The 13,834-nt window shown below is 43.5% G+C and overlaps 1 protein-coding gene across 11 annotated transcripts in view; it reads right to left on the reverse strand.

Annotated features, from left to right (window-relative positions):
* The window catches only part of PITPNM2 (phosphatidylinositol transfer protein membrane associated 2), a 317,406-nt gene that overhangs the window by 147,738 nt on the left and 155,834 nt on the right, over positions 1–13,834 (reverse strand). For all 11 annotated transcript variants that reach the window (XR_009759680.1, XM_061603246.1, XM_061603252.1 and 8 more), the window contains one exon: positions 862–1,038. Coding sequence is in view for 10 of the 11 variants with exons in the window: in XM_061603246.1 (XP_061459230.1) it covers positions 862–939 (78 nt within the window). In the remaining variant the exon portion in view is untranslated. The remainder of the gene's footprint in view (positions 1–861; positions 1,039–13,834) is intronic.

Genomic DNA, 13,834 nt, shown 5'->3' on the forward strand with positions numbered 1-13,834 from the left:
CCTATCTAAAAACGGCCCATGCTGGGATGGGCCTTTGATGCCTATTGACTCCTATGTGGGTTCCCCAGCCAGGGGACCTGAGAAGGGAGCCATCAGCCAGCAGGCTGGCTGCCTAATCATGTGTTTGTGCCTCATGCCATGCCATCCTGATCTATGGCTGTAACCAATGCAATAAAAAAGCTGTGGCCTTGTTTTCCCCTACTCTGTCTTTACGTCTTCCCGCTCCTAGGCCTTCGTGTCATGTGCATTGGGCACAATATGAAGTTAGCCCCTGGCACATAACATACTTCATAGGCGGTCACCATCTATACATAATCAAAAGCTTGGGATCTGGTCAAACTCAGAAGATTCTTAAAGTAGATGACAACGTGCTGAATAACTGCCAGCTACCGAGTCCCCCTCTCTCTTTCTCCCCCTCCCTCCCTCTTCCGCTTTACACAGGTTTGTGTGTCTTCTGTTAAACTTTTCGTAGTTAATGTGCTTCCTCTCCTCTTAACATTTTTTTAAAAATTTAAACATCCTATTTAAATTTGGAAGAGAAAATTAAGAGGAAATAATCATAGCACACTTTTCAAAAACAAATCAGCTTTGGGTGAAGCCGTGCGGAAATGAACAGTCCCCAATGAAAACTGTGTGCTAAAATTGTGCCACATTTGTGCATCTTTTTTTAAAAGTCATTTATTCATTTATGCACTCAGTTAATCATCTTTGCCAAGAGGTAAGGGAGAATTCTGTCTAACTCAGAAGTTGGCATGCTCCGAACCCATATCGGCTCAAATAAAAGATATATCATTTATGGGTTTATGTATCTGGTACCATCTGTTCCAATGGGACAGCATGTAAACAACTGTATGTACCAACCTGTATCATGTACAGCTGGGCAATCCTATATTCATCCACACTCATCGGAAGGGGAATCCGATACTCCTTTATAAGCATCTTGAAATCCAAGCACTCCTTTAGTCTGGTCAGAAATGCAAGCCAGATGTGCTTCCTGGAGACTGCTTAAATAACAGTAAGCTCATGCATTGATGCCCCCTGAAATGAAAACACAAAGAGGGATGCATTTAATTCTGTGCATTGAAGGGTTTTTTAAAGCTTTCATACATCCATCACATGGTAAGTACTTCTTTGAATTCCACTTTGAAATGTAGCTCAAATCAACAGATTTCTTTTCTAATAAATCACAGGGCCAGAACTAACATCCGGTGGAGCCCCAACACTGACAAGGATTTAAGACAAACTCCAAATTTTGTACTTCCCAAATTGGATATATACACGCACAGGATCAGGCCTCACCAGTCCTTGGTCACAATACAGGAAGAAAACTCATGTGTGCGCGTGAGGAGAGAGAGACAGACAGAGATGACATACTTAGTCATGCATAATGGGAATTGAAGAATGACAGCCAGTGAGGTGTAATGGGTTAGAACAGAGGGTAGCCAACATGGTGGTCTCCAGATGCTGTTGGACTGCCAGCTCCCATCAGCCCCAGCCAACATAGCCAATGGCTAGGGGTGCTGGGAGGTGTAGTCCAGCAACATTTGAATGGCAACATGTTGGCTAACCCGGGTTAGAATGCTGGACTAGGTCTGGGAAGACCCAGTTTCAAACTCCCAATCACCAATAAAGCTCACTGAGTCACTCCCTCTCAACCTAATCCACCTCAGAATGTTGCTGAGAGGGTAAGAAGGAGGGGGGGGAACCACTGCACGCCTTAAAACAGCACTGCATGCGTTCAACACTTCCTGGGCTAATCTAGAAATTAATATTGAGTTAAAAAATTCAGAAATCTCAAAATTTCAACTTTATTTCTTTGCCAAGTTTCTAGCCCTTATGAATGTGAATCAAAATGTCAAAACATGCAGACGCCGCTGGGTGGGCGGAAGGGTAGGAGAGGGAAGAGAGTTAAGCAGGATTTCCATTTGGGTTCAGTACTCTGCGTAGTTCCTTCTTCCTCCCTGTGACAAGTTGAAGCAGAAGTATGCAAATGTCTATAATCAGCTAAGCTGGCTGGGGTTGATGGGAGTTGTAGCCTGACATCATCTGGGAACCCAAAGCTGAAGAACACTGCCCTATAACACCTCCCAGAATCTGAAAATGTGCAGGGGTTCCATGTCAGACCAGGCAATCTGGAAAGGATTCCCTGATGGCAAAAAGTTTGAAAACCAATGCCTTAGAGTGCCTCAGAGTATGTTTGGTCACAGCAGAGGGATCTTGATGCACTAGAAAAACAATGATCAATTGCCTTGCTGAACTTCACAGGCTTATCTGTAAAGGCTTTTCTGTGTAACTCCTCTGGGCTGAAGTGTGAAAAGGCTAAAAAAGAAAAAGGAAAAAAAGCAAAGCTGAAAGCTTTTGTCAAAGTGTTATATTCAGTAATGACACCCTGAAGTGTCCTGTTTGAAGAATAAAGGATAAGCCGGGGTGACTCCAAAGCAACAGCCTTTCTGCTCTCTTCAACAGCTGAGAAGGCAGAAAGTGAGACCAACTGCAGTCATGTCTGGTTTCTTATACCACTGAAAAACGTATAGCTCACCTCAACATTCCCTAAAATGTAACATCAACCACAGAAATGATTTCAGTGATATATTATATCCCTTTACATGAAGAACCTAGCTATATCCCATCTAAATTAAGCAGTCGGACTCATCGCTTCAACAGTGCTGCAGCAGTTGGCATTTCCTTGCCATTCCCTGGGCCCCACGATGTAAAGAAGGGTTAGCTCACTTGCCTTTTAACCAATTAGAGCATGGTTCTACTCAGTAAGAAGTAAGCTCCAATAAATTTGATGGGGTTTACTCCCAGGTAAGATTGCAACATTAATCAGCCATGCTGCACCATGTTTTATTGTGATGGTGGTTGTATCTTTAACCTTTTAAAACCTTTGTTTTTGTGGGTGTATTCTGCAAATTGTCACTGATGCAATAATAGTACATTAATGGTAGATTAATCCTCCATGGCACAGAGTGGTAAGTGGTGGTAATGCAGCCGAAGCTCTGCTCACGGCCGGAGTTTGATTCCAACGGAAGGAGGAAGTCGAATCTCCGGTAAAAGGGGTCGAGGTCCACTCAGCCTTCCATCCATCCGTGGTGGGTAAAATGAGTACCCGGCATATGCTGGGGGGTAAAGAAAGGCCAGGGAAAGAACTGGCAATCCCACCCCATATATACGGTCTGCCTAGTAAACGTCGCAAGACGTCACCCTAAGAGTCGGAAATAACTCGCACTACAAGTGCGGGGACACCTTTAACTTTTTTAATGGTGGATTTATACTGGACCGTCCACATATCATTCTGCTGTATCAGTTGTTATGTGACGCTTCCCCAATGTTAACATTATTGCTGCCTGGGGCACCACTTTTGCACAACAGCACAACAAAAGCAGGACAAAAAAACAAAAACAACCCAGACCATTTGTGGTAAGAAAGGTTACAGGATTTCAGCCAGAAGTTACAGGAAGTGCGGTCATCAGAAACGAAGCCGTATAACCACTCCAAAACTTCTACAGATATTGAAAATGGGATTGCCTATAACTGTTTCAATAGCAAAATCAAATCACAATGAACGGATACACAAATAATCACGAATGCACAATACAAAAAGATGTCTGTAGGGGCCCTCAAATATGGTGGTGTAAATATGTAAATAAAAGTCTCAATATAGTCCCGTGCTCTAGTCCTATCCCACCCGCTCCATTCTTGAGGATAGTTTCCTCATAACTTCCCATTTTGTTTCCGTCATAGTACAGGAGCAGCCATAAAATAGGTAGAGAAAAAAGCATTCTTCTATATCAGATCAGCACACAGCAGCCATCAGGGTTAATCTCATTAGCTTCAGAAGGCTACAGTCCCCCCCCCCGCTTACAGTGACAAGCCGGTAATGGAGTGCATCATCTTGGAGCAGAATGTTCACCTCTCATTTTTTCGTCCTCCCCTCAATTGTTTTTGCACCTTTGCCAAGTGCTAAGCACTCACAGCTCTCGTTAGAAACCAGCATTAGCTGACAGCTCATGGAAGACTTCTGGTACTTCATAGGACCAGATCTTTAGTGCCTTGATTCTGAGCGAGCAATGTTGGAGGAAACTATCCAGTAAAAGTATCTGAAGGACTGTCTCCATCCCCTGGGTGTTAAGATCTGCAGAGGGGACTCTCTGTAGTTCTGCCACAGACGTATGGGAAATGGCCTGGGACAGGGCTTTCTCCGTGGCAGCCCCTCAATTGTGGAATTCCTTCCCCACAGAGGTGTGCCTAGCATCTTTATTGTACAACTTCTGCTGCATGCTGAAGATGCACCTCTCTATCATAGAATCAGTAGTAGAGTTGGAAGGGGCCTGTAAGGCCATTGAGTCCAAATTCCTGCTAAGTGCAGGAATCCAACTTAAAGCATCCCAGACGGTGGCTGTCCATCTGCATCTTGAAGGCCTCCAGTGTAGGTCACTGGTTCCATTGTCATACCACTCCAACAGTTAGGACGTTTTTCCTGAGGTTCAGTTGAAATCTGGCTTCCTGTAACTACAACCCACTATTTCATGTCCTGCACCCTGGATGATCGACAAGAGATCCTGGCTCTCCTCTGTGCGACAACCTTTCATGTACTTGAAGAGTGCGATCATATCTCTCCTCAACCTTCTCTTCTCAAGGCTGAACATGCCCAGTTCTTTCAGTCTGTCCTCATAGGACTTTGTTTCCAGTCCTCCGATTATCCTTGTTGCCCTCCTGTGAACCTGTTTGTTTGTATTTATTTATTGATATACTCGCAAACCTTTCAAGGCAGTGGACAGCATCATAAAAAACAACCCTTTTCCCTGGCACTTGTTATGCTATTTCGTTTTGTGGGATCTGCCTCTTCTGTTGAATTTATACTGCCCTGGTCCATTTGGAATAGTTTTAACTTGTTTTATAATCATAAAGGTTTTATCTGTTCTTATAACTGTATTATACAGCCACGAGAGTGGCTGTATACTATAGCCAGGAGGGATTTTTTGCATTCTACCATGTTAAATGAAAATACCCCCCCACCCCTTTCTGGTGCTTTGTATAGTTCCAATTCAAAACAAAAACTTACAAGTGTTATACTGTTGGATTCAGAATCGCTTGCTCTACAACTCTGCAAGTTTTCTTGGTGATACACAACCCCTCCCATGGAGAATCCACAGGTTAAAGTGAAAAACGGGAGAGAGAGAAACAAGAAGCCGTTTGGTTTTTTCTTGAGAAATTCTCATAATCTGTTGAAATTCATTAAAAATCAGAGATGACTGTAAGGTATCTCTAATCAAATCCCTGAGCTTGCCCCAAACACAGACCTTCATCTCCAGTAGGTGTAAAGTAAAAAAAGAGCAGGGTTTGTTTTTAATTGGTAGATTAAAAATGCATTACCGTGGGTTATAACATCACACAGGCGCAGTAGAAAGCCGGAGTTCTTTTGTTTCACTCCCCCTCCCCTTCCAGTTACTTGGAGGAAGCAGGGGAAATCTGCTCCTGTGATTGGTGGGCAACAGACATGTGACTCACACTGGCCTTCTGCTCAGCTTGCTCTTCCCTCATGCTCTGTGTGAGGAAGCACGACAGAGAGAGAAATGGATGGTGGAGGGAGAAACCCAGAGGGCAAGGATGACGGAGAAGGCAGCAGCAGAATGGAGGTGAGTGACGGTGATGTGTGTGTGTGTGTGTGTGCCTGCTCTTTCCACTGGCTCAATTGCCCTGCCAGCCCCCAGCCCCTATCCTCAAATGGGTTTATAAATGAGTTATTTTGAGATTGTATGAGACTTTGTTTGTAAGACTTTAATCCTGAATTTAGCTCTTGGTTGTTAAATCTCTCTCTCTCACTCTCTCTCTCTCTCTCTCTCTCTCTCTCACACACACACACACACACACAAATCATTAGTATATTCATAGTTCAGGAGAATGCACCTCAACCTTGCAAAGTAGCCTAGTGTGGCTGTACAGATATTGGGGGGGCTGAGAGGGAGTTGTGTATGACAACCCTGAAGTGTAGTCCAGTGTTGTTCAGTCTCTTGGTTTTGTGTTTCTCATGCTTTGTCTAACTCGGGTTTAATTTCATTTTTTAACTTTCCCACCCCCCCATATATGTAAAATTACATAGATTACTAAATTACCCTGCTAAAGGAAATGGAAATAAATTCATCGCTAGTACATTCATAGTGCAGCAGTGGGGAGGGGTGGATATAGTGCTGGATAGGTTACAGCAGCCCTGCAAAGTAGCCTAGTGTGGCTGTACAGATATGGGGGGGCTGAGAGGGAGTTGTGTATGACAACCCTGAAGTGTAGTCCAGTGTTGTTCAGTCTCTTGGTTTTGTGTTTTTTCTTTTTCTTTTTTGAAAAGAACTTTTAAATTGACTGTAGCAGCAGATTTATTTCTTTAATTTATTAAATTTATATCCCACCATTCCTCCCAGAAGGAGCCCAGGGCGGCAATGGGTGGAGGGATCATTGCTTTCCCACTCATGGGAGAAAAATAGAGGCTTCTTGTATTTCGGTTGATGCTGGTGGTATAAATCCTTAAATGGGTTTATAAACGACAAACGCTCAAATACTTTTTGTTTGAAGTGTGTGTGGCTGTTTGACCTGTGCTCATAACATTGCTGTAGTTATTTTGAGATTTGATGCAACTCTTTGTTTTTAACACTTTAATCTTGAATTTAGCTCTTGGTTGTTTAATCTTAAATCTCTTTCACTCACTCACTCACTCACTCACTCTCTGAAATTAGTCCTGTGTTGAAGCCCCCATCTGAAATTACTGCTGTGTTGGCCACTGCCTCCCACTTTTGTGAAAGCCTTTGCTGTACAGGGAAGAGGCATTCTTCTCTTCATCTTTTGCAGAGAACAGAAGGTCTTCATCAAACATTTGCAGGGGCATCAAACATTTGCAGTTAGTGTAATACAGGCATACCCCGCTTAACGTCGCTTCACTTAACGTTGCCTCGCTATAACGTACATGCTCCATATGCCTGTATTTCTCCAGAAACACAGCGCAGGAGCAGAGGCTTTAGCGCGTGGGGGTGGAAATAGATGCGATCGTGCCACCGCAAATCAGCTGGGAGGCGTGATCACGATCAGCTGGGAGGCGCGGCAGTGCAGCAGCAGAGGCTTTAACGCGGGGCTTTGAGGCTCTGCATGAAGGAGAGGTAAAAAAAAGTTTTAAAAGGTAGTGTTTCACTTTAAGGACATTTTCGGTTTACGTACTCGCTTTGGTCCCATTGAGTACGTTAATGCGAGGTATTACAGTACCATATTATACTAATGAGGTGGCCAAGTGGTTTTTCTGTTTGTGACCAGTAGTGCAGTAGCAAATTAAAAAGTGCAGGGTCTCTTCATGATAGTCACAGCCATGCCCCTCCTTCTTTTTTTGCTGCTGGGTTGAGAATAAGATCCTTTTTAATGCCTTCTCCTATAACAATAGACATCCCTAGCTCAGTACTGACTGACAAGGTTTCAGATAAGGATCTCTCCCAGCCCTAATTGGAGTTGCTGGGTATTGAATGTGGGGACTTTTGCATGCAAAGCATGTTCTCTGCCACTAAGCCATGGCCCTCTTGTAAAAGTAAAGGCATCCTTGATGGTAATATAACGTTTAAAATACACTGCTGAACTATTTCTGTTACTGCTGGTGCTAACTTGCACAGGATCCCACCTCTTACCTCCCGGATTAAAAAGCAGGGAAATTCACTAATAGGCAAAATAAACCTTGTGGTTTAAGAATGTACCTATAGCTCACAGCTATTTCTATCAAACTTTAAAAAGCAGGGTAATTGGGCAGCTATAGTGAATGCACCAGGGGAGCAGGAGACCTGACCTCCTCTCTGCCCTACAAATTGGTCAAAATGCAAACACCATTTGGTTTGGTCTTTCACAGTCCAATCCACTTCCTGTGTAGCTGGTGCATTCACTATAGCTGCCCAATTTCCCTGCTTTTTAAAGTTTGATAGAAATAGCTTTGGGCTATAGGTACATTCTTAAACCGCAAGGTTTTTTGCCTATTAGTGAATACTATATTGTTGTAACTTGCCCTGGGACCATATTGGTAAAGGGTAAGAACTCTTATGAATAAATATGTAGAACAGCCCTCACTTTAGCACACTCATGCCAAAAGCAATAAGTGTGGGTTGTATTCAACGAAGTCTTACTGAGAGGAGACCCACTGAAATTAATGAACCTAACTTACTCATGCTCTTTAACTTAAATGGGTCTACTCTAATACCACCCCATGCAGGAGAAACCACTGAGGCCTCTTTTTGAAAAAAAGAAAGGGCTTTTAAAAATATATATATTATAAAAATAATTTTTAAATTTTCAAGCTATGTGACGAGTTGTCACAGTAAGCCATATTTATTGATGTTCAGCTAATGTTTTTGCATCTATTTGGTGCAGGAGAAGCCTGGAAGTTAATGTGTACTATGAGATGAACAAGGCCAAGGGTTCCCAAACTGTGGACCATGAGCTTCATTTAGGTGGTCTGTGGCTCATCTGTAAAAATACAATTAAAAATCCTACAGCATCTAGCATTACCACTGCTTGCTGAAGTTTAGACTCACAGCAGCTTTTCCCCTCTGCAAAGGTGGGGGACCTATTAAGTTGGTCCGCCCACAGAGACTAATGGATCCGGATGGTTTCCAAAGGGCTCTGGGGAGTTTTCCAGCTGATAGGGCTGGCGCTCCTGTCAAGACCCTGGTTGAACTGTGGAATACAGAAATGACCCGGGCGGTTGACATGATTGCTCCTGAGCGCCCTCTCCTGTGTAGAGCTCGTACGGCTCCATGGTATACCCCAGAGCTGAGAGCTATGAAACAATATCAGAGACAGCTTGAGTGCAGATGGAGACGAACTCCTGGTGGATGCAATTATACACTGGTAAGTGCCTATGGTAAGCTGTATTTAGGAGCAGTAAGGGGCAAGAAAAAAACAATATTTTGCTGCCACTATCGAATCATCACTCTGCCGCCCAGCGGAACTCTTCAGAATTGTCCGGGGGCTATTACACTCTGGCCCCAGGGACAAGGTAGAACCATCTGAGGCCCGCTGTAATGAATTTGCTAGGCATTTCCAGGATAAAATATTTAGCATCCGCCAGGACTTAGACTCCAGTGTTATAGCAGATTAATCAAGCGAGGTATCCAGAGCACAGCCTTGTCCCAATTTCTTGTATGAGTTTCAGTTGGTGCAGCTTGAGGAAGTTGACAAGGTGCTTGGACAGGTTCATGCAACCACTTCTGTGCTGGATCCTTGCCCTTCTTGGCTAATAAAAGCTAGCAGGGATGGAACAGCCAGCTGGGCCAGGGAGGTGATTTATGCCTCTCTGTGAGAGGGGGTGGTCCCTGACTGCCTGAAAGAGGCAGTAGTGAGACCACTCCTGAAGAGACCCTTGTGATGTTCCTATATTAATGTATATATGGTAAGTGTTGGTTGTTTAGAAGATACATGGTAAGTGGAGTGAAAGAGGAGGGGGAGTGAATGGGCAGTAGAATGCTAGATGATTGGCTGAGTGTTTAAAATGGCTGAACGTATAAAAGGAAGAGTGAGAGTGGAATCTGGGAGGTGATGAAAGTGAGTGGGTTGCTTTGGTGGGTTTTTGAGAGAGTTGTTTGTCAGGAGAGCGTGGAGAAGGAGAGGGGTGGAGTTCGGATTAGTATTGAGTAAAACCCAGAGCTTGGAAAAGTTACTTTTTTGAACTACAACTCCCATAAGCCCCAGCCAGCATGGCCACTGGATTGGGCTGATGGGAGTTGTAGTTCAAAAAAAGTAACTTTTCCAAGCTCTGGTAAAACCATATGCTTATGTGCCTTAAGAAGAAATCTTGTTAATCTTGTTAGCTTTGTTATCTTTAATAAATACTTAATTTGGTTTACCAAAGGCCTGATCCTTGGCTGGGGTTTCACAGACCAGAAGGGAGGGTAAGGTAATGACCAAGGCTGAAGGGGAACTGTAACAAATGGTGGCAGCGGTGAAGAGAATAACAATACCAGTATTCAGAGTCTCTGGGAATACTAGTATTAGGACGTGACTGGTGGTTGCCTAGCAGGGGGATCTGTTGAGATCTGTGCTAGAGCGGGGAGAGAAAAAATAAAATAAAAGGACAGTCTGGACTGGTGGAGTCCCTGGTGGTGCCTAGGGACAGGCAGTAGCCACGCGCAGGTAGGAACCTGACAGGGAGAGCCAGGGAAGGGCGTCACAACCCTCCCTGGACCCAGAAAATCTTAATAACTATAGGCCGGTAGCAGCTCCATTCCTGGGCAAGGTCCTTGAACAAGTGGTTGCGGGCCAGCTCCAGACACTCTTGGATGAGACCAATTATCTGGATCCATTTCAGTTGGGTTTCAGGCCTGGTTTTGGCACAGAAACAGCCTTGGTCGCCCTGTATGATGACCTTTGTTGGGAGAGAGACAGGGGGAGTGTGACTCTGCTGATTCTCCTTGATCTCTCAGCGGCTTTCAATACCATCGACCATGGTATCCTTCTGGGGAGACTGGCTGAGTTGGGAGTGGGAGGTACTGCATGGCAGTGGTTCCGCTCCTGCTTGGCAGGTCGCCTCCAGAAGGTGGTGCTTGGGGAACATTGCTCGGCACCCTGGACTCTCCAGTATGGGGTTACGCAGGGGTCAGTTCTGTCCCCCATGCTGTTCAACACCTACATTAAACCGTTGGGTGCGGTCATCCGGAGCTTTGGAGTGCGTTGCCATCAGTATGCTGATGACACGCAGCTCTATTTCTCCTTTTCATCTTCTTCAGGTGAGGCTGTCAATGTGCTGAACTGGTGCCTGGCTGCAACAATGGACTGGATGAGGGCTAATAAACTGAGGCTCAATCCAGACAAGACTGAGATGCTGCTAGTGGGTGGTTCTTCTGACCAGATGGTGGATGTCCTGAAGGAGCAGGTTCATAGCTTGAGGGTTCACGTAGAATCATCTCTGTCACTTGAGGCTCAGGTAGCCTCGGTGGTATGGAGTGCCTTCTACCAACTTCGGTCGGTGGCCCAACTATGTCCCTATCTGGACAGGGATAACCTGGCTTCAGTTGTCCATGCTCTGGTAACCTCCAAATTAGATTACTGCAATGCACTCTGTGTGGGGCTGCCTTTGAAGACTGTTCGGAAACTGCAGCTTGTTCAAAATGCAGCAGCCAGATTGGTAACAGGGACCAGACGGTCTGAACATATAAAACCGATTCTGGCCCGCTTGCATTGGCTGCCTGTATGTTTCCGAGCTCGATTCAAGGTGCTGGTTTTGACCTATAAAGCCTTACACAGCTTGGGACCACAATACCTGATGGAACGCCGCTCCCGATACAAACCCACCCGTACACTACGTTCAAGATCAAAGGCCCTTCTCTGGGTGCCTACTCCAAGGGAAGCTCAGAGGATGGCAACAAGGGAGAGGGCCTTCTCAGTGGTGCCCCCCAAATTATGGAATGATCTTGTTGACAAGGTGCGCCTGGCGCCAACACTGTTATCTTTTCAGCGCCAGGTCAAGACTTTCCTCTTCTCCCTGGCATTTTAGCATGTGTTTTATACTGTTTAAATTTTTAAATTGTGTTTTAAATTGTTTTTATAAGAACTGTTTTAAATTGTATTTGTTTTAATGTTTTTAGTTACTGTAAACTGCGCAGAGAGCTTCGGCTATGGGGCGGTATACAAGTATAATAAAATAAATAAATAAATAAATTACAGTTTCTGCAACAGGCAGAAAAATCATTAACTGGTTCACCACAACCCTCAGTAATTTGGAAGTGGTCCGTGGGGGGAAAAAGTTTAGAAACCACTTTACTAGGGATCAAGAACTGCCTGGGGAAACCTTGTCCCCAAACCCAGATGAGTGTAGGCTGAAGTCAGTTAGTGGTGAGAGAAATGCACTTTTCACATGGTCAAAGAGAAGGTTTACATGTTCCTGACCTGTAGTCTGTTTTTTAAAAAAAGTTGCCCACCAAAAAAGAAATGCTTAGAACGCCCACTAGTGAAAATCTAGATAAGAACTTTATTCTCCAAGAAGAACAGAACAGGAAATACATGACTCCAGCCAGATACAAATAAATCCAGTACTGTAGCTACTAAACCAAATGATGACACTATCCACACACTTAAATCAGAACATTATTATTATTATTTATATAGTGCCATCAATATGCATGCCAGTATACAAAATAAAAGAGAATATGTCCCTGCCTGAGGAGATTTACAATCTAAAATTTGACAGAAGAAAAACAGAGGAAGGAGAGAGAAGGGAAGGCAAGGGTAAATGAAGAAAGTAAGCGTGCTTATTTCATCTACAAACCCTTAGTTTTATTACAGCAGGGCATGCAAACCAAAGTCTTCTGGATTTGAAGGAAGTAACAGAGCTTTTATTGGAAGTATTGGAGTATATGTTGCAGTGATGTGCAGAAATGAACAATCTGGTAAACAGCGTTGGTTGAAAGAGAATAAGGAAACTTAAGGTTTATTACTACAGTAATGGGAAATAAAGTCAATTGACTACAGGCATACACGTAGCTATTGTAAAGCCATGGGGCTTGCACTCACAGGCACTACCTTCTGAGTGACTAGAAAGTAAGACGAAGAGGGGAAGTAAAGCCTGGGTGGGGGGACAAGTAGTTACTAAAGAAGGAATAAACGAGGGAAGAACAGGTGGCTTTTCTGTCTATTTCCTCACCCTGCCCCTCAGTTAAGGTTACAAGTGTTGGTGCTTTACTCCCAACAGGAATAATATATTTTTGAATTTAACAGACTATTTTACAAATTTGTAGTGGGTGTTCTCACATCATCATCATCATCATCATTATTATTATTATTATTAAATTTTATTTATACCCCGCCTTTCGGCCAAAGGCCCTCAAGGCAGCTTACAAAGAAAAATAAAACAGGTATAAAATACAATAAAAATACAATAAAAACAATATAATTTACAAAAATTAAATAACAAATAACATTATCATAATATTGTTAATTAAAAGCAGGGAGAGCCCAGGGTTCCAATCTGAAGAAGTTATTAGTTAAATCGAAAGTACTGGGGAGCCCCAGGTTCAAGTCCCCACTCAGCTCCCTAGATGACCTTGGGACCATCATCTTTCCTCCAGCTAACCAACACTGCAGGGCTGCTTTCTTGTGGGGTGCTTCGTGCTGCGAAGAGGATGCTTTACTCCTACTTGCAACAAGTTCAAAAAAACACCAGAAGATAGTCACAGGCCTATAACAGGGCAAAGCGTTCATAAGAAGGTCAAACAAATCCCCCAAAATGACACTGTGGCAATGGGAGTGTCACTGTGATAAATCTGAATCCACCAAAAATATTTATCACATGAAAACCCAGTGGAAAAAGTCACTTTCTGGTATCACTTCTACTCAGTTTCTTTAAAAACTGTCAAGTGAAAAGGACCCACACACTTACCTGCATATGTTACACATGGGGAAGTGTTTACGCCCTTTTCGCTTGGCCATTTTTGAGGTAAGAGAATGAAACACAGCATGACTTTTTCCATCTGTTTTTTATGTTTGAAGAGCTGAGGTTTAATGATTTATTTGATCGTTAGTTATTTATAATATTGTTTATATGCTGCATTTTTGGTCCTAAAAATGTCTCACAGAAAAAATACAGTAAGAGCCAACAAAAACACAATAAAATACAAGGAAAGAATAAAACATGACACAGAATAATCAGTAAGGAGCTAACATCTCAAAGCTCTGGCCTATACATTATAGTTACCCCAAGGATGCCACCTAAACCAATCCTGTGGTAATATTTGCAAATAATCAGGTGTGCCATTCTCCATCATGGGGAATCAAAAAGATGGATGGAAGTGTGTGGAGATCACTTGACCAATGTGACTGCTAG

The sequence above is a fragment of the Rhineura floridana genome, chromosome 19, assembly GCF_030035675.1.
Source record: "Rhineura floridana isolate rRhiFlo1 chromosome 19, rRhiFlo1.hap2, whole genome shotgun sequence".
Taxonomy (NCBI): Eukaryota; Metazoa; Chordata; class Lepidosauria; order Squamata; family Rhineuridae; genus Rhineura; species Rhineura floridana.